The following is a 24,312-nucleotide window of genomic DNA, read 5'->3' as shown; positions in this document are numbered from 1 at the left end:
GGCGCTGCCAGCCTGGGCCCAAGCTCGGGGCCCCCTGCGGGTGGAGGCCACCCCGGACGTGGCCCCAGGCCTGGCAGCTTCGGGGCACGTGGGCCGCTCCCCAGGCTCCTGTCCTGACTCAGGCCGCGGGGACACGGGAAGGGAGCACAGCCGGGGGCAGCCTCGTCTCCCCAGGCTGCAAACACGCGGACCCTGGGTGCACAAGCCCGCGCGGAGGAGCCGCCCGGAGAGGCCGCCAGGCACCTGCAGCCTTGCGGGCAGCCCAGCTGTCTCAGTGTCGGGGTCCCGTGCGCCTGAGGGCGGCTGGCGGCGGTGGGTGGCTCGTGGAGGGACCGGGGGCTGCACGAGAGCAAAGCACCGACTGTCCGCGGACTCCGGCCACTGTGTGGTTCCCGCACACGCCCGGCTTCCTCTCACAGCAAAAAGGGAGCGCGGGGGAGAGAGAAGTCGGTTGTCTGTGGGCAACAAGTTCTGCTCCTGCTCAAAGACACGCAGCCCCCAGATCCCTCCTGCCGCCGGGACCCACGCAGAGCGTCCCCCGCAGACACACACGCGGACGAGGGTGCCCAGGGCCGGGACCCACAGACGAGGGCACGCCAGAGGCCGCTGCGCACACGCACACACAGGGCCTCCCCCTGGAGCATGCCCCCGCCCTGTGGATGACTGCAGGCGCCCCTGCCCAGCCCCGACGCGCTCCCCTCACCACTGGGACCTGCCTCCCTGCTTTGTGGTGTTGGGGGTGCTGCTGCCGCCAGGCTGGACGCCTCGCCAGCTCACGCTGAGGACGCTGCCCGCAGGCTCTTAAGCCCCCTGGGGCCCCAGGGAGAGCACCTGCTGCCTCCTCCAGCCCTGCTGCAGCCCACCCCGGCCTCCTTCCCACGCCCAACTGGACCACCAACTTCCGGCCACGTGTCATCATGTCATCGGGCAGGTGAGTGCGGAGGCAGCAGGGAGCCCTGCAGGTGTGCGCTGCGGCAGGGAGGGCTCCGGCTTCAGCACCCCCAGATCCGACGGGAGCAGGTGAGCCAGGGAGGGTGTTTGCAAAGGCACAGCTTTGATCCCACGTGCACTATGCACGGGCGGGGCGGGGAGGGGAACGGAGAGCCCGGGTGTCCTCAACCCTGGCAAATGGTCACGGCCTTCTGCCAGAGAACTCGAGGCGCCGCTGCTCTAACATCCCGACTCTTGTCACTTTTCAGGATCCAGCCCGAGTGGACCTGCTCCGGAGGCTGTGGGCCCTGCGACGGCACCTCAGAGCCGAGGCTCTGGGCCAGGCACAGCGGACGGTGACCATCCCGGTAGGGCTGTCCTGGCCGCGGGCCTGCTCTGCTGGACCCTTCCACGTGGCCCCCGTCGTGGCCCTGACCGCAGACCGGCCCCAGACGCCGCTGGTCATCAGCATCTCCTGCGTCATCACCAGCCTCAGCTATGCCAGCTCCTGTCTCGGCCCCTCCTCTGCGCCTTCCTGGACGAGAGCTTCCGAAACAGCCTCCAGAGCACGTTCTAGTGCTCAGGGGCCTGGGTGGCCCTCCCTCCGGAGCCCCAGTGTGTCCATTAGGACAAGAGCTGTCGCTCTGGAGGAACATCCCTTGCTCACATCCCGTCATTATGTTCTCCACACGGGAGAGAAAGGGCCAGGGAGCTTGGCCACCGAACCCGCAGTGATGACCACGAGCCTGTCCCTTCCCAGGCCTCAGCCCCTGGGTGAGGAGCTGCAGGGATGCGGGTCCCGGCACCCCCCCCCCCATGCCCTTCAGACCCAGGCTGAAGTTCTTGGCACCATAGACATCCCGACTCACGACCTCCCTGGATGTCCCTTGGCCATCCTCCCTGCCAACCGTAGTCCGGAGGGAGAGAAACCCAAACTGCGACCTCATCCTGGGGCCCCCACTGCATTCCCGCCGGAACCCTGGGCTGGATCCCCCCAAGACACGAGGAGCAGGTGATGGAAATGTGAACACCTGGGGCCGGAGAGCCAAGTGTCCCCGCAAAAGCCACAGACTCAGTCCTCAAGCACGGCCACAGAATGCGCTCCCGTCACTTGGAACCCGGATGGCGTTTCACCAGGAGGCGGCCGTGTGCCCCGTGTCACAGCTGGTGGCCCCCCATACCCTGCTGGAGGACCCAGGGCCTTCCTGCCAGGACCTCTGGATGCCCACAGTCTGCGGGGGGCATCTGGGCCCCTTCCTCCCTGGGGTGTGGCCCGGAGCCTAGATTCATCCAGCAGGAGCTCCGTGCTGAACCTCCGGGACCAGAGTGGGGATGCTCAGGTGCTGGCTGCGGGCGGGTAGGGGGACAGGTCCCTGAAGACTGCCCTGGGGCCCCGGCTGGCTCCCCGCCCTTGGTGCCAGGCTCCCAGCTGCTCTAGCGGTGCCATCCTGGGAGCCACCAGGACCCCCAATGCCCTCCTCGCTCACGGTGGCCCAGACTGGCTTTCGTCCTTGTGGTGCAGAGCTCCGACTGGTGTGTCCACCCGGCACCACCATTCGCCACCATGAGGTCACCCCAGGGTGCGTGACGGCCCCTTCCACACGCTCACCCCAGTCACACGGGCCCCTGGCGCCGAGACCCACGTCACCTCCCCTCTTCCCTCTCAGCCTGAAACAGGGCGAAGGCCACCCCTGCGCTGTTCTCTTCCTTGACAGCGCTGCGATCTATGCTGTTCACCACATTTCCCCAAAACCCAACAGCTTAAAACAGCATTTATTATTTCATAGCTCCCGCAGGTCAAGAATTTGGGAGCAGTTTTGGAGCGGTTCTGGGTCGGGGACTCTCCCGAGGCTACAGTCGGGCCCCCGGCTGGGGCTCCGGGGCCCTGGGGGCCGGTCCGGCTGCAGGTGCTGCTTCCAAGGAGGCCCCTCCCGTGGTCCTCACCGCATGGACTCTCCCCAGGGCTGCTTGGGTGACCTCACCGCGGGGCGGCTGGTCCTGCAGGGCGAGTGGTGGGAAGGGAGAGGCAAGAGGAGGCCTCGACACCATTAAGACCATCTTGGAAGGCCTTTGCCACATTCTGGTCATTAGAAGCAGGTCACCAGGCCGCCCACACTCGGGGGCTGTGGACGTTTTTTCAAACCACCATTAACACCCGCATCTCCCCCCGGAAGATTCTGGGCCCTGTGTCCCCGCTGCCCTGCCATCATCCCTCAGCCAGCGGCGGCCCTAATTACTGCCTCAGCTCTGGCCCTGCAGCTTCTTGAGGTGCTGAGGCTCTCGACACCATCCTCACCATCCGCACGGAGGTGCCAGCAGGTGTGAGGTGCAAATGAGCGAGCAACAGGGCAGGAGCTGCTTTCTTGAGAAGTGGGAACAGGAGGGGAGGGAGGAGCGCTAGGATAAGAGACCCTCTGGCCTTTGATCCTGACCCCGTTTGCCCCCTGGCCACTGGGGACGCCACAGCGAGGACCAAGGCAGGTCAGGATCAGCCAAGCCGGGCACAGCGCCCCCCAAGCCCACCTGAGTCAGGAGCAAGGGACCCCGTGCAAGGGTGAGACCCCGGGAGGGGAGCCTCGGTCCAGCCATCCCCCCCAAGACGGTGCCCACCTGGGCTGCTGGGCCCCACACCTGCCAGCAGCCACCACACCCTCGCAGGCTGGTGGTCTCTGCTCTCTCCACCGTGACTTCTTTTTTTTTTTTTTTTAACTTTTATTTATTTATGATAGTCACACAGTGAGAGAGAGAGAGGCAGAGACACAGGCAGAGGGAGAAGCAGGCTCCATGCACCGGGAGCCTGACGTGGGATTCGATCCCGGGTCTCCAGGATCGCGCCCTGGGCCAAAGGCAGGCGCCAAACCGCTGCGCCACCCAGGGATCCCTTTTTTTTTTTTTTTTCCCACCGTGACTTCTGAGACGGGGTGGCAGTCCCCAGCCTCCGGACTCCTCCACCCACGGAGAGCCCGGCCCTCCCCTGGGGTCCGCCGCCCCCACCCTCCACGGTCACAGCGCCCCTGGGCAGCAAAGTCCCGAGCGGCAGGAGCGCCCTCAGCTGCCTTGGCCTGGCGACTGGCCGTGGACCCCACCCCGGGCCCTGTCTTCCTGCACAACCTCTCAAGCACAGGTGAGGAAGCCAAGGCTGGGAGAGCCTGGGAGGCTTGACCAACCCCAGGGGAGCAGGGAAGCGGGGGCGGGTGGGGGGTAAGGGGGCAAGGCTGAGGCGGGAGGGGTAAGGGTGGCGGAGGGGGTCGGGGTGGGGTGGGCGGTGGGAGTCAGGGTGCAGGTGGGGGTGGGGGTGCAGGTTGGGGTGAGGATCAGGGTGCGGGTGGGGGTGAGCGGTGGGAGTCGGTGGGGTGGGGGTGGGGGTCGGGGTGCGGGTGGGGGTGGGCATCCAGGTCGGGGTCAGCCCTGGATGCACAGCCTCTGCCGCAAGACGGTTGGCGCCCGGGACACCTGCTTGGGCAGCTGCCGCCGGAGCCCCACCATGCCCTAGCGGTCTTCACGTACCTGCTGCTGTCGGCCCATCACCCCCCAATTTTCCCTGGGTGCTAAATGTGTGGGTTTTTTTTTTAAGATTTATTTATTTATTCATGAAAGACACAGGTTGAGAGAGGCAGAGACACAGGCAGAGGGAGAAGCAGTCTCCTCGCAGGGAGCCCGATGCAGGACTCGATCCTGGATCCCGGGGTCATGATCTGAGCCGAAGGCAGGTGCCCAACCGCTGAGCCCCCAGGTGTCCCTACATGTGTGTTTTAACGGCAAAGGGACCATCACTGAAATCCGGCCCATCTGCCGGTGCGGGAGCACCTCAACCCAGTGCCCTCGCTGACCCTCCAGCGTCCCTCCTCCTGAGAGGTCATGTGCAAGGGTTTATTAGGGGAACCCTGGATGCGAGGTCAGGGTTGGTGACATGCGGGGGAAATCACGCTCGTCACATGCATAAATACATGAAGATACAGGTCTTTGGGCCTCGCCATGGAAGGCCCGCGCCTGTGGCAGCTGCGCCTCCCGAGCCTCCCCAGGATCCACCCCCAGAGCCAGGGCTCCCTGGAGCCGGGAAGCTGGCCCAAAGTCAGCGCTTCCTGCTGTTTGCAGGTGCCCGAGGTCACCTGGCTGAGGCCCGCAGCCCGGCTCACGGACGGGGGCAGGACAGTCTTTTCAGTGTTGCGAGTGTTTCGATAGTTTATCTGCAGGAAGAGTGTTCGCAGAGTCACCAAAGTGCAGCTTCCAGAGCGGGGAGGGTCCTCGTCCCCCTCGGGGCTCCCACACTTGGCTCAGGGAGGCCTTGCCGAGCCCCACCCTAAGCCCAGCTCCCGAGGCGGCCCCTTCAAGCCAAGTCCCGGCAGCAGGAAGCTCAGGCCTCCCCGCAGACCCCGGCCACCGCCGGTAAATGAAGCAGGGATCGTTCGCTGGAGAGGCGGAGCAGAGCCCATCCCAAGTGCCACTCCTCTTCCAAGGCCACCGGGATCCAGACAGGGCACAGGGGCCTGCCAGCTGCAGAGCTGCTGCCCCCTGACTTCCATGGGCCCCCAGACAGAGCAGGGCAGGGCGCCCCTGCCGCCCCACACTGAGCAGCCAGGCCGGGACACACAGAACGGCAGTGTGGCCCGAGGGGGTCCTCCTGAGCCACCGCTGCGCACCCGGACAGCCACTCCTGTGCTGATAGTTCTTTGTGCTTCTGGAGCGGAAAGCCCCACGGAGGAACCTCTCAGAAGCGAGAGCGGGGACGAGGAGTGACAGCGGTGGAGGCCCAGGCAGGCCCGGCTCCGCAGCGTCAAGCCCGGCTGCCCGCAGATGCCTGCCAGCGATCTCGACAGCTCCAAGCTCGTCCCGCTGCCCCGAGGAGGGGCCGCCCGGCTCCATGCAGCCAGCACACAGCAAAGGGCACAGGCCTGGCACGCTGTGGCTACACCCCCAGGTGTGGGACACCAAGAGCACACAGGGTACAGCAGGGGAGAGGCCAGAAGCGTCCATGGGGTGGAAGGCGGCCTGGGCTGCGGCCAGCCATGCTGGCTCGTGGGTCCTGTGTCCCCTCTCTGCTCCGTACCAGGAGGGCAGCTTTAGTCCGACCTGTCCCATGATGTCACCAGGCCCCCTGGGGCCACAGTGAAGTCCACGAGCCTGCAATACTCAGGACTCAGGTTGGGCGTCAGCCTAGAGAGCGGTGACCTGGGTGAGCTCCGTGTTGGGCGTTGACGGGCTCTGCGGGCTGACGGGCACCATGGGCAGGTCCACGCCTAGTCATGCGGGCCGCGGCACCGTCTCAGAGGTCTTGCAGGCGAGGGCCACATCCTTGGCAATGCTGCGCACGCGGTCAGACACCTGCATCTCCCGGCGCAGGGCAGGGGCGCAGCAGAACTTCCGGAAGCAGGCCTTGAAATTCTCGTCGAGGAAGGCGTAGAGGATGGGGTTGAGGCAGCTGTTGACGTAGCCGAGGGCGGTGCAGAAGCGCAGGACGGCCACTGCAGTCTCGCTGCCCGGCTGCACGCCCAGCCCCTGGACCAGCACGAAGACCTGGACGGGCGTCCAGCAGCCCACGAACACGGCCACCACCACCAGCACCAGCCGCGTGATGCGCCGCAGATTCCGGTCCTTCTCCCGGGAGCCCGACAGCAGGCGGACGCCGCGCAGCCGCCGGATCATGAGGCTGTAGCAGACGGAGATGATGAGCACGGGAATGATGAAGGAGAAGAGGAAGATGCAGATGGCGAACACGGGGCCCCAGTAGTCCTGGGGCGTGGGGATCTCCACCAGACACTCGATCTCTGCAGGGAGACAAGCAGGGCCGGGCAGGTGAACCGGGAGGGACCGTCTGGGGTCCGGGGGACAGCAGCACTGGGGAAGGGGGCCCCCCACTGACCTTCGTCCTCGACCTGTGCAGAGCCCATGATGGCCACCGGAACGCCGACGACAGACGCCAGGGCCCAGATGGCCACGTTGACAGCCTGGGCCTTGCTGGACGTCCGGACATCGAGAGCGCGGATGGGGTGGCAGATGGCTACGTAGCGGTCCACGCTCATGGCGGTCAGCGTGAAGGTGCTGGTGAACATGTTGTAGTAGTCGATGGCAATGACCGTCTTGCACAGGGCGTTCCCAAATGGCCAGAAGCCCAAGAGGACGTCTGTGCCCTGGAAGGGCAATGTCAGGAGCACCAAAGTGTCCGCCAGGGCCAGGTTAAAGATGTAGATGTTGGTAGCTGTCTTCATCTTGGTGTGTCTGCAGAGAACACGGGGAGAGGGAAGGCTTCACCCGGTCCCCCTGGCTGGACTGGGCCACCAGGGCCCTTCTTACTGCCACCATGAGGGACACCCACTCTGAGACCCTGGCGAGATGGAGGGTTCCTAGGCCCAGCCCAAGGGCATGGAGCTGGGCGCAGCAGTACTTCCGGCACACACAAGGGTTCCAAACCCAAGACCGGTCCACTCTGGAAAAGCTGGGTGTGAAGGGTAGTGGAGCATGCATCGGACTCCACATGGGAGCAAAGGGCCCGGAATCACAAGAAAAAGAACCTGTCCTCCTCCCTCCCTTTCAAGTCTTCCTGAAGACCCTTCACGGATTACAACGTTGGCCCTACAGACACCAGAGGCATCTGAGGGCTCCGAAGTCTGTAAGGGCACATCCACGGCCCTCCCAGGCCATGTTGTGGTCTAGGGATAGACAGGAAGTGGTGACGGGGCTGGGAGGGGTGCTAGTGAGGTCTGGCTGTATCCGAGGAACAGCTCTGGGCACGGGATGGCTGCTTAGTAAATATCTGTCGAATGAACTAAGAGTTGTGAGAGTGGTGATGGTGGCAGGGAAGGTGGTAATTATGGTGGCGGTAGCTGTGCTGATGGTGGTAACAATCAGGTGGCAGTGAAGGCGGTGGAGGTGGCGGTGGAGACAGCGGCAATGGTCGTGGTGATGGCAGAGGCTGTCGGGGCAGGAGTGATAATGGAGGCGGTGGTGGTGTGGGCAGCGGCAACACCGGAGATGACAATGCTCCATGTCAGCTAAGCTGCCACAAAGGAATCTGGAGTCAGTTCCGCATCTTTGGAATATGCACAAACGGGCCTCAACTATGACCAAATAACAGCAAGGGTCCCCACACTGGCAGACACTACGCCGAGCTCTTCGCACGGACTTTATCTCGTTTAAGATTTCAAAAATGCAAAAAAAAAAAAAAAAAAAGATTTCAAAAATGCGGGGACCCCTGGGTGGCTCAGCGGTTTAGCGCCTGTCTTTGGCCCAGGGCACGATCCTGGAGACCCAGGATCGAGTCCCGCGTCCGGCTCCGGGCATGGAGCCTGCTTCTCCCTCTGCCTGTGTCTCTGCCTCTCTCTCTCTCTATGTCTATCATAAATAAATAAATAAATCTTAAGAAAAAAAAAGATTTCATAAATAAAAAAAAAAAAAAGGGGGATCCCTGGTGGCGCAGCGGTTTGGCGCCTGCCTTTGGCCCAGGGCGCGATCCTGGAGACCCGGGATCGAATCCCACGTCGGTCTCCCGGTGCATGGAGCCTGCTTCTCCCTCTGCCTGTGTCTCTGCCTCTTTCTCTCTCTCTCTCTCTCTCTCTCCTCTGTGACTATCATAAATAAATAAAAAAAAAAAAAAAAAAGATTTCAAAAATGCTGCTTGGATTCCCTGCTCTGAGCAGGAGGACACAGGCTCAGGTGACCTCAGTGGTCTTGAAGAGAGCTGGTAGAAAGGCAGAGGATCAAGCCAACTAGAAGACCAGCCACAGACGGGAGGAAGGATTTGCCAGAGACGCATCTGCTGCAGGAATGTGCCCAGATATACAAGGAACTCCTAAAAGTCGCAGTGAGAAAACAGGGGCGCCAGGTGGCTCAGTGGGTTGAGAGTCTGACCCTTGGTTTCAGCTCAGATCCTGACCTCAGGGTCCTGGGGTCGAGCCCTACTCTGGGCTCTGCGCTCAGCAGGGAGTCTGCTTGAGATTCTCTCTCGAAAAAAAAAAAAAACGGGGGCGGGGCTGGGGGCAAAGACGTTAACAGACACGTCACCAGCTAAAGCAGTGAGATACTAGTACACACTCAGAGTGAGCAGAACCCGGAGCGCGGACGCCAGAGCCTGGGGAGGCGGGAAGCCGCGGGACCCCTCACTGTCGCCGGTGGGGCAGCAAAATGCGGCAGCCGCTTCGGGAGACGGTTTGGTGGCTTCGCACCAAGCTACACATAATCTTGCCGTAAGATCCGGCAATAACCCAAAGGAGGTGGAAACTTGTATCTGCATAAAAACCTACACACGGATTTTTTAAGATTTTTTTTATTTATTCATTTGAGAGAGAGAGAGTGAGCGTAGGAGCAGTGGGCATGGGCAGAGACGGGGGGAAGCCTGGCAACGCAGGGCCCGCAGGCTCCCAGGTCCCCGGGAGCAGGACCTGGGCCGCGGGCAGATGCGTCACTGACGGAGCCCCCCAGGCGCCCCCACACCGATGTTTCTAGCAGCTGTAGTCATTACTGCCAGGCCCTGGAAGCAACTGCGACGTGCTTCAGTAGCTGACGGATTAGCAAACTGGTAGATCCAGGAAATCGAACACTATTTAGTGATAAAAAGAAATGAGCTGGCAGGGGCCGGGGGGCGGGGGGGGGGGGTGCTTCTCCCTCTGCCCCTCCACCCTCCTCTCCTGTGTACTCTCTTGCTCTCTCTCTGAAATGAAGGAATTTTTAAAATCTTAAAAAAGAAAGAAAGAAAGGAGCCATGAAAAGCCATGGAGAAGTCCTGAGCACATATCACTAAGGGGAAGGAGCCAATCTGAGAAAGCTGCACACTTGTGATGCCGGGTGCATGACATTCTGGAGACAGTAGACGGGGCAGGGGGTGCTGGAGGCTTGGGGTTCAGGAGGGATGAGCCCGCAGGGCACAGGGAGTCTGCACAACCTCCGTCCTTTCCTCTCAGCTTTGCTTTTGAACCTAAAACCCCTCTTTAAAAAATAAAATCTCAAAAAATAATAATAATAATAATAAATTCTAAAAATTTTTTAAAAATAAAATCTCTTAGAAAGAGCAGGGCGGGGGGCCTGGGGTCTCTGCCTCCCGAGGAGCCCACCCAGTGCGGGCCCAGCATGCTCGGCGCTGCCCCTCGGGCCCGTGGCCGCTCGGCTGTGCAAGGACCGCCGTAGGCGACACAGCGCCCCTGTCTGCTCTGATCAGGACGTGGCTCCGGGCGCTGACGCCCAGTGCAGAGGACAGAGGCGGAGAGGCAGCGACAAGGAGAAGGGAACAGGACCACCCAGGTGGGGGCGCGTCTCACGCACGGCACGCCTGTGCACCTCCAGACGCAAAGGGGCGTGTGAGCCCCGGCCCCTGGAGCTCAGCACTGGGCCCAGAGCAGCTCTCCCCTGCCCCTTGTGCAAGCATGTGCACCGAACACACCAACACACACCTTGCACACGTCCATGTCCACACGCTCACGGTGTGCACACTCGCGTGTACGTGCTCATGTGTGCATGTCCAGCCTGAGGTGCACCTGCATGCATGTACGTGTGTGCACATGCGTGTACACCATGTGCCACACTAGCTCCTATGTGCACACACTCTCGTACATCCGTGTGTGGGCACCAACAGTTCTGTGCCCACCTACGCATGTGCATTCACACGTGTGTGTGCATGCTCTACGTATGTGTACACACGGACACACACACACATGCACGTCCTCACACTGTCCCCCTGTGGTGTCCCCCTACCTGCAGCCGGGCCACCGCTCCTGATCCCACGGGCTTCCCCACTCTGAGCACCAGCAGATGCTGAGTCAGCCCCGACTCCAGCCAAGACGGAGCCCTGGGGCCCCAGGGAAGGGGCTTCGGGCACCTGGCCACGCGGGCCCTGCAACAGGCCGCCAGAGCCGCCTCCCGGGTCGCTGTGCCAGCCGTGAGCCCCTCCCAGGGTGGCCCGCAGCTCGGATCAGGGAGTCAGGGTGACCTTCCATCTGGGACATGGCTGCACCCCACCCCCGGCCGGACTGGGGTGGGCAGAGCTGATCCCCTCCCACGCCCTCCCCCAGTCAGGTGCCCCAGCCGTGAAGACTCGAGCATGCAGGGCCTCCGTGTGGACCCGGACCCTGCCCCTGCCCCTGCCCCTGCCTGACAGGATGACCAAAAATTGAATGGGAATTGTGCAAAATCTCTAGCTGCCAAGCCCACCCAAGACAGCCCCCAGCCTGTGTCCCCTCTGCAGCAGGTGGCACTCACCAGGAGGGGACCTCGGCGGGTCCCCAGCTTACCTGAGGATGACATACATGACGAGGCAGTTCCCCAGCAGTCCCCCGATGCAGACGGCCAGGTAGAGCCCCACAATGGTGACCTTGAGCCCAAGGGGCAGAAAGGCGCCATGGCTGGCGTTGAGCAGCAGGGTGGGAGGCAGCAGGCTGTGGTTGGGGCTCAGGAGGGACAGGTTGCCCTGCAGGTGGCTGCCGTAGAGGACCTCCCAGAACGGGGCAGGGAAGAGGGACTCCATGCCACCTCCTTGTGTGCAAGGCCACTAGGCACCTGGGAGAGAACAGGACACATGACCGCAGCACCCGGCCCTCACCCAGCCCGGAGGCGGCCTCGCAGGCACGCGGTGCCCCCAGACAGCCCCAGACACACGCACACGTACACACCGTGGGGACAGCAGACACGCACAGATCGGGGACAGAGAGAGGCAGGCGTGTGGACAAGGGCACGGTCTGGTCTGGCCTGCAGACTCCCACGTGGGATGTGCGGATGTAGCTACACGCGGAGACACGCGCCCACCCACAGGGACCGTGGACACACCGCCATCCCTGTGCACACGCCGCACACACAGGCGCAGACCTGCCCTCACGCACACACGGGCACAGAAGGGACGGAGACGCCGAGAAACACCTGGGACGCAGGGCGTGAGCCAGCCGCCCCCTTCCTCTTCCTCCACCCCCCACCCCGCCGGTCCACACCCGCGGCCACTGCCCAGGCCTTACCTGCAACGGGTGGGAGCCGAGCAGCCTCAGCACTGGCAGCGCCGCAGGGATCCCGGCCGGTGATCTGGGGCTGGAGGGGCTGCAGGGGAGCCCGGATCCAAGCCGGAGGGGGAGCTGGGGGAGCCGGGGGAGCCGGGGGAGCGCAGGGGGAGCGCAGGGGGAGCTCAGCCCGCTGGAGCAGCTGCTCCTTCTGGAGCCGAGGAGCAGACGCAGCAGCCCCGCAGCCAGTGGGGGGCGGGGGCGGAGACTGCGCTGGAGCAGGAGGGGCTGCGGCCGAGGGGGGTGTCACCGCCAGGCCACAGCACCGGGCGCACACGGAGCTGAAGGACAGGGACAGGCTCGGGCCCACGGACACAGGACATGGACGCACGCGGGACTGGGTCAGGGGACAGACACCCAAGGACACCACCGAGACCCGGGCCAGAGATGCCACACACGCGGGCGGAGACTCGGGAGACACACACAAGATGCAGAGACCAGGACCTCGGGTGGACGCAGACCCGCCTGGCTTGGCACTCCACTCCCCGGGGAGCCGGCCCCCGCGGTCCCATGGGCGGGGGACACAGGGACAGCCAGCCCCAGGGCTCAGAGCCAAGCAGGTGCCTACACTGTGCTGTGCTCCTGGGTGCCTCTGTGTGCTCCACCTGCCCACCGTGAGCATAAGCGTGAGCGTGAGCGTGAGCCTGAGCGCTCCCTCCCCACCACCCCGTCACCTTCGTGTGACAGGAGCACCCAGCCTCAGCGCTGTGCAGCCACCCGTCAAAGGGGCAGAGACAGGGCTAGAACCCAGATCTGTGCACCCCTTTGAGACATACTGAGGGCGTCCCTGCCACACCTGGGTCCCAGAGCAACATCTGAGCATCATTCCCTCACAGCCTGGGCCACCCTCCCTGGCACCCAAGCAGCCCAACAGCTCCCACGGAGCTGCCTCCTTCCCAGCACTGGGAGGGTGCTTCACAGGCCATGAGGGTGACCCCTGAGCCAAGTCACCAGCCTCGAAACCTTGGGGTCATTCTTCCTGCACAGGCTCTACCCCCATAGCCCAGACCCTGCTGGGAGCATCCATCTCCAAGGATGGGGACCTGGTTGCTAGGCGACGAGCAGCAGCGTTGCTAGGATACCTGGCAAATCAGGAGAGGACTGAGCAAGCAGGCGCCCTAGGACTCAGCATCCCAGGCCGTCCCCCAGGACTTACCTCTGCATCTTCACCGCAGCCGACTCAGGGACACGTGTGCAGACACGGGGCACGTCCAGAGGAACACTCACGCGGACACACAGGCTCACATGCCTGCAAACACACACGAAGATGCCCCCCCCCAGATACACGAATTAACACACAAGCACAGGCTGGTGCTCAGACACGCACAGACTCACACAGGTGAGCTCACACCACGTGCATTCAAGTCCCGCGCGCAGCGGGAGAGAACAAGGCCTGAAGACACCCAGGAGGCACACGTGTGCACTGCACTCTCCAGGTGACGCTGGAAACGTGACCCCGCTGACCTCAGGAGCCCGGGGAGGCTCGGCCTCCTGTAGCCTCCCTCCCCCTGCCGCGCCCCCGGGGTCTGAGCAGCCCACCCCAGGCCCTGCCTCCCCCTAGGCACCCACGCCCTCCTCCTTGCAATCTAGCCTCAGGCACAGACGAGGGAAAGAGGGGCCGTGAGGCTGGTCCAGAAAGACGTCCAGGGAGTGCACCCAGGGGACCTGGCACGCAGGACAGCCAGAGGCAGATATCTGGCCACTCGTAGGGACAGTCTTAGCCAAGGACAGACTTGGTCACCCAGCTAGTGGGTGGCCAGGCTGGGATGCTGACTGCCCACCCTGGGGGACAGTGGCCCAGCCCTGGACCCTACGGGGCTCCCACGAGGGAGCCAGCGGCACAGAGGAAACGGCCCGGGGCCTCTGGTCCCCCCAGCAGCCAGGGTAAGACCCAGGGCTCATGTGTCACTCGTAGGACAGCAGGGGACACGTCCTGCCAGGGGCCCGGGGCCAAAGCAGGACACCCTCAAACACACATCACATGCGGACAGCACAGAACACAGGTGACGTGGGACCGTGGGGCCAGGTGCACACAGGTGGTTCTATGAAAGCTAGCCACCGGCCGGTGGGCAGCCGCGGAGCCTGAGGGTCCCCGTCCAAGCTGGGAGCGGGTGGGGACAGCGCCGGCCACCCAGGCACCTTGGAAACAAGGAGGGGTCCCACTACTGTTGGGAACAGATCATGTATTGCCATCCAGCGGGCCCTCAGCCTGAGACCCCTCGGCGGCACACCCCTCGGGGCCAATCGCCAGCTGAGGCAGAGGTAAAGGACGTCCCCAAAGGAATCGTGGCGTTTCAGCAGCCTTGGGGCCCGGGGGGCTCGGTCCGGTACGCCACCCGTGGATTTCAGCACAGGTCACGATCTCGGGGTGGTGAGGTCGAGCCCCACGTCGAGCTGCGTGTGAGTGTGGAGCCTGCCGGCGCCTCCTCTCTCCCTCTGCCGCCCCCCATGCACACACGCTCTCTCGTCGCGCCCCCCCCAAAAAGAAGCAGACGCACAGGACCTGGGCGGCGGCTGATGGCCCGTTTGCCCTCGGCAGAGCGTCCACAGCAAGGCAGCCGAGCCCGCGGACGGAGGGCACCCTGCTGCCCCCAGGACTCGCCCATGGGCTATGAGGGGAAGGAAGTTTCCCACATCACGGGGCACCCAGGACAGCCAGAGCTCGCAGCTCACGGGAACGACGGCACAGACCACGTGTCCACAAACTGTGCTTACCGCTGCCGGCTGCTCCCGGGAGTCACGGGCGCTCGCGGCAGGCCGTGGGGCCCAGAGGCTCACACCACAAAGTGGGTCGGATGCACCTCACCTTGAGTCGGAGCCCTTGAGTCGGAGCCCAGACACCTCAGGCAGGCACCCTGGCCACTCCCCTGCATCTGCACCTGCCTCGCCCCCCCCAACCGGCGGCCACGGCCCAGAGGACAGCCGCTCCGGCAGGTGAGTTCCCAGCCATGGTGCGTGCTGTTAACAAGGGGCAGGATGTCAACAACTCTGAGTTTCGACCCAATAATACTTGGTGTGATTTTGACTTTATAATCGTTATATACGGTGACCAGAGAATTGAGTCAAGTGGAGATTTTCAATATTATGTTAAATTTCGTAGTCATTTAATACAGCTTTTGATTTTATTTTGGGGTTTTATTTTCAGGCTTTGGCGCCAATCAACATGCTTTTAGAACTCAGCATTTCCATGAGCCCTCGAGAACCCCATGCATCCTGGACACAGAAGCAGATGGAAGACACCTGCTGCGTGGTCCCCCCCCAGGGGCTGGGCCCAGATGCATGGGGATGACAATGATGTCCCCCCTGCCCCCCAGGAACCGCCTGGTGTGGGGAGAAGCTGGAAGAAGGTACTTCTAGGAACATGAGCTGTATGAGCAGCTCTCCGAGGATCGGGGAGGAGGAGAATCCTACAAAAACAGAGGGAAAGTTACAAGCCTGTTCTCACAGGAAAGCATGCCCCCACTCCCCCCATAAAACCCACTCCACTGCCAGGGGCCAGCAGGATATTTCCCTTCCCTGCTGGCTCAAAACTAGGAAGCTGAGAGGAGAGTCCAGATACCTGTCTCCCAGAATCCACCAGGGTGGGTTGAGCCAGAAGCAGCCCCTGCCTGGGCCGTACCTATCCAGGACGCCTACCTGGAGAAGGTGGCCTGCTAGGTCAGCCTCCCTTAGCCCTCACTGCTTCTGGATCCCAGAGATCTTTGTCTTCAACAAGCCCCAAGGTTGGCGCTGAATCCCAAGGCCCAGGCCACACCCCAAAGGCCCATGCTAGGCAAGAAGGGGCAAAGGCTGGGGGGCTGGAAGGATGGACACTCGTTCTATGGAGCTTGGGGCTGGTGAGGCCCTGGGATACAGGGATATGACATCATAGTTGACCTTTTCACCAGGAAACCAGAGCAAACTTCCGAAAACAACGTGAGCAATCAACAACCTCCTGCACAAATCCCAGAACTTCAGCTGATGACCCCCCCCAAAGCCTGGACAGTTGCCCCCTCAGGGGCACAGGCCCCAAACTCCCAAGAAGGCCCCACTGCCCTCGGCACACATCCGTGATTGAGGGGGACAGTTGCCTCGGCACCGTGGGGGTCACCACACGTTGGCAAATTATGGACTCAACGCACTAATGTAAACGAGTGCGAGCATGTGAATTCATGGATTCTAGAACAAACTGACCGGTGTATGACTGAGTTACAGAATAAACTGAGAAGTAGATTGGTTATAAAATATCAGGAAATTAACAAATACACAAATAGATCACAGAAATGGAGGTGCCAGGACTCAGGAACCCAGAAATATGGGATTCGGCAAAACCTGGCTCTGGGACCTTGTGGGACCCAGACTTGCACTGGAAGAGCTGAGGGGTCCTGAGCGCTGCCCCAGTTTCCATTTCCTCGGAACAACACCTGCTGGGGGAGCCCTTTTGGGCCCCCCAAAAACCAGCCCCGAAGACCTCTCCAGCCCGGAAGCTGGGCCCACAGACCCCAGAAGAGCATGTTTGGGGCTCCCCAGGAAGGAAAGAAAGGGCCCCCGGGCTGGGAGAGCCGGCGGGCACCTCCTCCAGCCTGGAAGGGGCGGGGACAGCTCGGGCATTCGCCCCGGGCCGCGGGCGCGCTCCGACGCCGGCCCCGCCCTCCCGGACGCTGGCCCCGCCCCTCTCGGACGCTGGCTCCGCCCACCCCGGACGCTGACCCCGCCCCCCAGGACGCTGGGCCCGCCTACCCGGACGCTGGTCCCCGCCCCTCTCGGACGCTGGCCCCGCCCCCGGACGCTGACCCCGCCCCCCAGGACGCTGGGCCCGCCTACCCGGACACTGACCCCGCCCCTCTCGGACGCTGGCCCCGCCCCCGGACGCTGACCCCGCCCTCCAGGACGCTGGTCCCGCCCACTGGCCCCGCCCTCGGACGCTGGCTCCGCCCACGCCCCGCCCCCATGGACGGCCACGCCCCGCCAGGAGGGAGGGCAGGACTCCTGGTTGCCAGGCAACCGCGTCAACAAGCCCGAGCGAGTCGGGGCTGCGTGCGGGGCTGGGACCCTAGAAAAGGGAGCGCACGGGGTACGCGGAAGGGGCAGGGGCCTGGCTGAGCTGGGCCCGAGGCGCTGTGGGCTGAGCCAGGACCCGCGGGCATCTCCCCCGCCGCTGCGGGCCGGGCGGGGCTCTGCGCTCCGCTCCTCGGCGGAGGCCAGCAGGGGCCCGGCCGGGAGGTCCCGCCGGCCGCCCCCTCTGCTGCAGCCTCCCCGCACACACCGGGCCCGCCCCGCCCACGGCCCAGCCGCTCGGTCTCCGGGCCTAGGCCAGGGCTGCGCAGAAGCAGAGGAGAGGAGAGGAGGGCAGCCCTGACGTGGGGGTGGGGGTCAGCGAGGGGCGACCGCAGACACGGGGCTGGGCACACGCAGGGTCCCGGGACAGTGGGGAGGGAGTCCCAAGCCACACCCGGGTCAGTGTAACACGGTCCCCACCCCTGGGTAGGGCCAGAGGTCAGCTCCCGGCTCTCGGGTCCGCCCGGTGGGCAGAAAAGGAATTCCCTGAAACTACTGGATCGGAGGCTCCTGGCGACCGCAGGGTAACTAGGACAGCGCCAGGGCCCGGGCTGCGGGGCTGCGGGGCTGCGGGGCTGCGGGGCTGCGGGGGTCGCGGTCTCGGGCGGTGAGGCCGACGGGCCCCCGCCAGCCCGGGTTTGCTTAAGACTCAGCCTGTGCCCCCCGCCCCCGCCCCCCGCCCCCAAGGCCGTGCCACGCTCCTCCAATAAATAAATAAATCTGGGAGAAGAGGAAAGGAACGGCGCGGAGGCTGCGGGCGCCGGGCGGGGGGCCGCGGGTGCCCAGGGGGACCCATCTTCCCGGCAGGGCCCAGATGCCGGCGCCAGCGGCCAAGGGGGCGGGACGCGGGGGCCCGCGGGGGCCCAGAGAAGGGACGTCCTCGGAGGAGCGCGCCACGCGGGCGCCCGCGGCGAAGCCCCCCGGGCCGGGCGCGACCCCATCGCCGGAGGGGCGGGCGGCCATGCCCCACCCGCGCGCCTGGGGGCGGCCCCTCGAGATGCCCGCGGTGCGCCAGGACCTGCTGCTCGGCGTCCTCAAGGCGGCCGAGGCGCGAGGCCGGATCCGCGCCCTGCGGCTGCGCTACATCCGCCTGCGGGTGAGGCCGGGCGGCGGAAGGGGTGGGGGGGGACGGGGGGGGGCGGCGGGAGGGTGGGGGTCGGGGGTGGGGGGGCGGCAGGGTGCGGCGGGAGGGTTAGGGAGGGCAGGGGGCGGCGGGGACCCGCCGGGCCGGAGGAAAGGACAGGACGGGGAGGGGGGGGGGCGGAGGGCCGGGCTGCGGGGGGCGGGGGGGGCGGGCGCAGAGACAGCCGGCCCCCACCCTGCACCTGCAGGCCGAGGCCATCTCGCTCCTCATCCAGCAGCAGGAGTCCGCGCGCGCCGCCATCCGGCTGGAGCTGTTCCTGCCGCCGCAGCTGAAGCCCACGCGGATCCCCGACCCCCTGGACCGCCAGGAGGTGCGCGCAGGCCCGGGCGGGGCGGAGAGGGGGGTCGCCGCCTCCGCCCATCATCTGGCCCCGCCCGTCCCACCCGCAGAGGAGGCGCGTGGAGACCATCCTGGAGGAGAAAGCCGAGGGCAGCATCTTCCCACGCTGACCGCGCCCCCACGGGGCCGGCGCCCCCACACTCCCGCGTAAAGAGCTCATTGTCCAAGCCCTCTGGTCGTTGTGCTGCCTCGCTCCAGGTTCCCAGGAGGGAAGGGGAGAGGATGGATCTGCTGCCTCCCCACATCCACATCCCATGTCACAGAGTGGGGGACGATGGACAAGGTGTCAGACTCAAGGAGGACGCCCCCACCTGCTGCCCTGGGGCCCATGAGAGCCCCCAGGAGGGAGAGTCTCCCTGGGCAACCGTCACAACCCCAGCAGTTAGGGCAACCTCAGGGTGAGAGTAGGGCCCAAGTGGGACCCCAGATTGTCGGTCATTTCATCAGGGGTCCCAGAGAAGGGTGACAGACTGGGCAGGACGAGTGACCGCACAGCCTCTGTGGACAGCTGTGCCCGCGAGGCCCTCCAAGGACAGCAACTGGGGCAGAAAGGGAGACCCCGTCAGGAAGGCGCCGACCTCTCCAGACAGAAAAGCAGCTTTTCATTCCGAGCGACCCCGTCAGCTCTGCTCGATCCCCCCACACACGTGCACACACACACGAGGGAAGCAGCCTGGTCCCACTCTGACAAGTCCACGTCCTGCAGACCCTCTGAACTCAAGTCTCTCCCAACCTTCTGGACAGATCTTCCCGTGGGTACTTACTCTTCCCTCTGACACGAGCGCTTTGCAGAGCCTAGAACCGGGCCACGTCTCCCCTTCTCTTCCCTCCTAGTCCCTAGGCGGGTGGCAGACGTGGGGGCCCGCAGAGGTCAGGGCGGCAGGGGGGCTATAGGGATGCAGACAAGCCCCCACCCCTGCCGGGGAGGCCTGTGAGTGGCCCTCCGTCAGCCCTTCTCCCTGTGCACCCCGCATCCTTCTGTGCCATCGCTGTCCTTGGCCTGGAGGCAAGCCCAGAACCGTGTGTGGAGCTGGTGTCCGTGGCAGTTCTGGGGGGGGGGGGCAGTGGGGGGGGGACGCAGAGCTGGGGAAGGAGGAACAGAGGGAGAACGGGTGGCCTGGGCTGAGGACAGGCGGGCGGGGAAGGAGATGCTTCCTGCCGTCCAGGAGTGGAGGCCAGGACGACAGGCAGCCCTGACCCCCCGGGACGCAGCACTGTGTCCTGGGGACGTGCTGACCACCTCGTTCATCTGTTTGGTAAATGCACATCTCGTTTCATCACTTCTCTGAGTCTCCATTTCTCTCTCTTTAAAATAGAGACCTCAGGGTCTCACCTGGGCTGTGAGCGAGCGGAGAGGGCCCCATACGGGTGTGCTCACTCCACATCAGGCAAGAACACAAAGCCCCGTGGAGGAGCCCAGCAAGAGGGTGGCCTCACGGGCAGCTGAGCAGCGGGCACTGAGCTGGCACGGGGGAAGGCGCCCAGCTCTGCAAAGAAGGCCAGGGAAGGTGGCTGAGGACATTTCTGTGGGGCCCAGGGGAGGCCTCTGCTCCGGGAGACGGAGGGAGCAAGTGGATTCCCGGGGCTGGATTCACGTCCCAGATAGAGGGTCCTGGGTTCAAGTCCCGGACCATCACCTGCTGCATGACTTTGACCAAGATTCTGCCCAGCCCATCTGGATTCCTCCTGTGGACCGGGGATACGCTCTGTTCAGGGACAGACTCCCCAGAGAAGCTGCAGGAGACCCAGAAGGGCTGGGGCGAGGGGAGCGGAGTGCAGGGGAGTGGCCGGAGACTGTACAGTGTCTGGAGGGCGGGGAGGGTGGAGGGAGTGCACAATGAACGGCATGAGGGGGAGAGGTGTGCCGACCTCCCCCCACCGTCCGCTGCCCCCCACATTTCTCAGGAGGTGGGTGTAGACACCACGCCAGTCACTGTGGGATCAGACTGGCTGTGTGACAGATGCTGGCCTGTCTCTGAGGACCTGCCTCCCCCGACGGTGACCTAGGCTAAGTGAGAAGCAGCCACCTCCGGCTGGACAGGCTTCCAGCCTCTGCCCGGGCCGGGCCAGCCTGTCCACTCGAGCTGCCAGATAGCTCTGCGGGCATGCCGGCCAGGGTCCCTGGGCACACAACATGAGGGGGCTCCCCGGCCCCCAGGCCTGTCACCTCCGTGACCGCGTCCCACGCTCCCTTCGGGCTTGGCCTACAATCTCCCGGCGCCCCACAGCGCCTCCAGCACCATCCTCCCCGCTCTGATAACGCATCCCGGCATCCAAGCACCCCAAAATCCCGGCATCCCAGCACCCCGGCATCCCAGCATCCTGGCACCCCACACCTCAGCATCCCAACACCCAGGCATCCCAGCACCCCAGCATCCTGGCATACCGGAATTCTGGCATCTGGCATCCCAGCATCCCAGCACCCTGGCATCACAGCACCCTGGCATCACAGCACCCCGGCATCCCAGCACCCCAGCATCCCAGCATCCCAGGACCCCAGCACCCCAGCATCCCAGTACCCCAACATTCTGGCACCCCAGCATCCCAACACCCCGGCATCCCAGCACCCCAGCATCCCACCACCCTGGCACCCCAGCATCACAGAAAACTGGCATCTGGCATCCTGGCACCCCAGCATCCCAGCATCCCAGCACCTCAGCATCCCAGCACCCCAGCACCCGGGCATCCCAGCACCCCGGCATCCCAGCACTCTGGCATCCCACACCCCGGCATCCCGGCACTCCAGCATCCCAGCATCCTGGCACCCCAGCATTCTGGCATCCAGGGCCCCGGCACCCCAGCATCCTGGCGCCCCGGCACCCCAGCACCCCGACATCCCAGAATCCCAGCACACCAGCACCGCAGCATCCCAGCACACTAGCACCCCGACATTCCAGCATCCTGGCACGCCAGCACCCCGACATCCCAGCATCCCAGCACCCCAGCATCCCAGCACCCCGGCATCCCAGCATCCCAGCACCCCGGCATCCCAGCACCCCAGCACTCCAGCATCCCGGCATCCAGGCAACCCAGCATCCCAGCATCCCGGAATCCCGGCATCTGGCATCCCAGCACCCCAGCACCCCAGCATCCCAGAATCCCAGCACCCCAGCAACCAGGCATCCCAGCACCCCGGCATCCCACCACCCCAGCATCCCACCACCCTGGCACCCCAGCATCCCAGAAACCTGGCATCCGGCATCCCGGCATCCCAGCATCCCGGAATCCCGGCATCCGGCATGCCAGCACCCCAGCATCCCAACACCCTGGCACCCCAGCATCCCAGCATCCCAGCACCCCAGCACCCCGGCACCCCGGCAGCTCAGCAGTCCAGCATCCCAGCATCCCGGCATCCCGGCACCCCGGCATCCCAGCGCCCCGGCATCCCACCACCCTAGCACTCCAGCACCCCAGCATCCTGGCATTCCGGCATCCTGGCACCCCAGCACCCCAGCATCCCAGCGCCCTGGCACCCCAGCATCCCAACATCCCAGCATCCCAGCACGCCAGCACCCCGACATCCCAGCATCCCAGCACACTGGCACCGCATCATCCCAGCATCCCGGTGCCTCCGCACCCCGGCATCCCGACATCCCAGCATCCCAGCACCCTGGCATCCCAGGACCCCGGCACCCCGGCATCCCAGCACCCCGACATCTCAGCACTCCAGCATCCCAGCACCCCGGCATCGCAGCATCCAGGCACCCCAGGATCCCAGCACCCTGGCATCCCGGCATCCCAGCACCCCATCACCCTAGCATCCCGGCACCCCAGCATCCCACCACCCCAGCATCCCAGCACCCCGGCATCCCACCACCCCGGCATCCCACCACCCTGGCAACCCAGCATCCCAGAAACCTGGCATCTGGCATCCCGGCACCCCAGCATCCCAGCACCCCAGTACCCCGGCATCCCAGCACCCCAGCATCCCAGCACCCTGGCACCCCAGCACCCCAGCATCCCAGCACCCCAGCATCCCGGCACACCAGCACACCAGCACCCCGGCACCCCAACATCCCAGCATCCTGGCACCCCAGCACCCCGGCATCCCGGCACCCCAACATCCCGGCATCCCAGCACCCCAACATCCTGGCACCCCAGCATCACAGCATCTTAGCATCCCGGCACCCCAGCATCTCAGTACCTCAGTACCACAACACCCCAGCATCTCGGCATCTGGGCACCCCAGCATCTGGGCACCCTGGCATCCCAACACCCTGGCATCCCACCATCCTGGCACTCCAGTATCCCAACACCCCGGCGTCCAGCATCCTGGCACCCCAGCACCTCAGCATCCCAGCATCCTGGCATCGCAGCACCCCGGCATCCTGGCACCCCAGAACCCCAGCATACCAGCACTCCAGCATTGCAGCACTCCAGGACCCCAGTACCCCGGCATCCCAGCATCCCAGCACCCTGGCATCCCGGCACCCCGGCACCCCAGTATGCCAGCACCCCGGCATCTCAGCACTCCAGCATCCCGGAATCCTGGCAACCCAGCATCCCAGCATCCCGGAATCCCGGCATCTGGCATCCCAGCACCCCAGCATCCCACCACCCTGGCACCCCAGCATCCCAAAAACCTGGCATCTGGCATTCCGGCACCCCAGCATCCCGGCATCCCGGCACCCCAGCATCCCAGCACCCCAGCACCCCGGCATCCCACCACTCTGGCACCCTGGCATCCCAGCACCCCGGCATCCCAGCACCCCGGCACCCCAGCACCCTGGCATCCCAGCACCCTGGCATCCTAGCACCTCGGCACCCCAGCACCCCGGCACCCCAGCATCCCAGCACCCTGGCATCCCGGCACCCCGGCATCCCGGCATCCCAGCACCCTGGCATCCCGGCACCCCAGCATCCCAGTACCCTGGCATCCCGACATCCCAGTACCCTGCATCCCGGCATCCCAGTACCCTGGCATCCTAGCACCTCGGCACCCCAGCACCCCGGCACCCCGGCATCCCGGCATCCCAGCTCCGCGGCATTCCAGCACCCCGGCATCCCGGCACCCCGGCATCCCAGCACCCCGGCACCCCAGCATCCCGGCACCCCAACATCCCGGCATCCCAGCACCCTGGCATCCCAGCACCCTGGCATCCCAGTACCCTGGCATCCTAGCACCTCGGCACCCCAGCATCCCAGCACCCTGGCATCCTAGCACCTCGGCACCCCAGCACCCCGGCACCCCAGCATCCTGGCACCCTGGCACCCCGGCATCCCGGCATCCCAGCTCCGCGGCATTCCAGCACCCCGGCATCCCAGCACCCCGGCACCCCAGCATCCTGGCACCCCAACATCCCGGCATCCCAGCACCCTGGCATCCCAGCACCCTGGCATCCTAGCACCTCGGCACCCCAGCACCCCGGCACCCCAGCATCCCGGCACCCCCCCCCCCCCCCCCCCCGGCGCACCTCCAGCCCGGGCTCCCGCGGTCCGTGCGCGCAGCCGGGCCCACCTCTGGGGCACCCATCACCGCCGAGCGAGGCGCGTGGGAGGTCGGCCCTCCGCGTGGGGGTCCCGGAGCGCTGTGCTTAGTGACCGGGTCAGCGGCGGGGCCTGGGCGCGGGGGCGGGGGCGGGGGCGGGGGCGGGGGCGGCCGGGCCCCTCGACAGGGCCGGGGCGCGCCGACCACCGGGGCCGGGGAGGGCCGAGGGCCCCTGGGGCGCGCGGCGGCGGGAGGGCGGGCGCGGGCCCCCGCGGGAGCGCCCGGGGCTGCAGGTGCGGGGACCCGCCTCCTCGGGAGGCCGCGGAGCCCGGGGCGGGGGCGGGGCGGGGGTGCGCGGGGCGGGGCGGGCCGGACGCCTCCCCGCGCGAGGAAGTCCCGGCCCCGCGCTTTGGGGAAGTGCGGCCCGCGCCTGCGCACTGCGGCCCGCGCCCCCTCCCCGACCG

The 24,312-nt window shown here is 65.3% G+C and overlaps 2 protein-coding genes and 2 long non-coding RNA genes across 7 annotated transcripts; 3 read left to right on the top strand and 1 right to left on the bottom strand.

Moving 5' to 3' along the window:
• Positions 1-6,136: 6,136 nt before the first annotated feature.
• On the bottom strand, positions 6,137-23,939 carry OPRL1 (opioid related nociceptin receptor 1). Of its 4 annotated transcripts, XM_038572957.1 has the most exons (6): positions 23,835-23,937; positions 13,057-13,149; positions 11,862-12,181; positions 11,148-11,412; positions 6,791-7,146; positions 6,137-6,695 (listed from the first exon to the last, which is right to left on the bottom strand). In XM_038572957.1, exons 4-6 carry the CDS (start codon positions 11,378-11,380, stop codon positions 6,172-6,174), a joined length of 1,113 nt encoding a protein of 370 aa, XP_038428885.1. In that variant the 5' UTR covers positions 11,381-11,412; positions 11,862-12,181; positions 13,057-13,149; positions 23,835-23,937; the 3' UTR covers positions 6,137-6,171. The 4 variants fall into 4 exon arrangements, with proteins under 4 accessions (XP_038428885.1, XP_038428886.1, XP_038428883.1 ...); XM_038572958.1 differs by lacking the exon at positions 11,862-12,181 and having other exon boundaries at positions 23,835-23,939; XM_038572955.1 differs by lacking the exon at positions 23,835-23,937 and having other exon boundaries at positions 13,057-13,400.
• Positions 12,609-16,403, top strand: LOC119865747. The gene is made up of 3 exons (XR_005378128.1): positions 12,609-14,834; positions 15,046-15,247; positions 15,788-16,403. It is a non-coding gene; the product is annotated as an uncharacterized LOC119865747 (long non-coding RNA).
• Positions 16,815-17,731, top strand: LOC119865746. Its single transcript, XR_005378127.1, has 3 exons — positions 16,815-16,953; positions 17,368-17,461; positions 17,625-17,731. It is a non-coding gene; the product is annotated as an uncharacterized LOC119865746 (long non-coding RNA).
• LKAAEAR1 (LKAAEAR motif containing 1) lies at positions 17,752-18,587 on the top strand. Its single transcript, XM_038573013.1, has 3 exons — positions 17,752-18,033; positions 18,269-18,391; positions 18,471-18,587. Exons 1-3 carry the CDS (start codon positions 17,752-17,754, stop codon positions 18,528-18,530), a joined length of 465 nt encoding a protein of 154 aa, XP_038428941.1. The 3' UTR covers positions 18,531-18,587.
• Positions 23,940-24,312: the final 373 nt, after the last annotated feature.

The sequence above is a fragment of the Canis lupus genome, chromosome 24 (assembly GCF_011100685.1).
Source record: "Canis lupus familiaris isolate Mischka breed German Shepherd chromosome 24, alternate assembly UU_Cfam_GSD_1.0, whole genome shotgun sequence".
Classification (NCBI taxonomy): Eukaryota; Metazoa; Chordata; class Mammalia; order Carnivora; family Canidae; genus Canis; species Canis lupus.
The sequence above is the reverse complement of the archived record's forward strand: the minus strand, read 5'-3'. Positions and strand labels throughout refer to the sequence as shown.

Bases quoted from the DNA above. Each gene is read 5' to 3' on its own strand.
- OPRL1 (XM_038572958.1), bottom strand. From the start codon at position 11,380: ATGGAGTCCCTCTTCCCTGCCCCGTTCTGGGAGGTCCTCTACGGCAGC. The intron at 7,147-11,147 runs GTAAGCTGGGGA...TGTTCTCTGCAG, and splicing joins GTCATGTATGTCATCCTCAG to ACACACCAAGATGAAGACAG. The intron at 6,696-6,790 runs GTCAGTGGGGGG...GTCTCCCTGCAG, and splicing joins TGCACAGGTCGAGGACGAAG to AGATCGAGTGTCTGGTGGAG.
- LKAAEAR1 (XM_038573013.1), top strand. From the start codon at position 17,752: ATGCCGGCGCCAGCGGCCAAGGGGGCGGGACGCGGGGGCCCGCGGGGG. The intron at 18,034-18,268 runs GTGAGGCCGGGC...CTGCACCTGCAG, and splicing joins TGCGCTACATCCGCCTGCGG to GCCGAGGCCATCTCGCTCCT. The intron at 18,392-18,470 runs GTGCGCGCAGGC...TCCCACCCGCAG, and splicing joins ACCCCCTGGACCGCCAGGAG to AGGAGGCGCGTGGAGACCAT.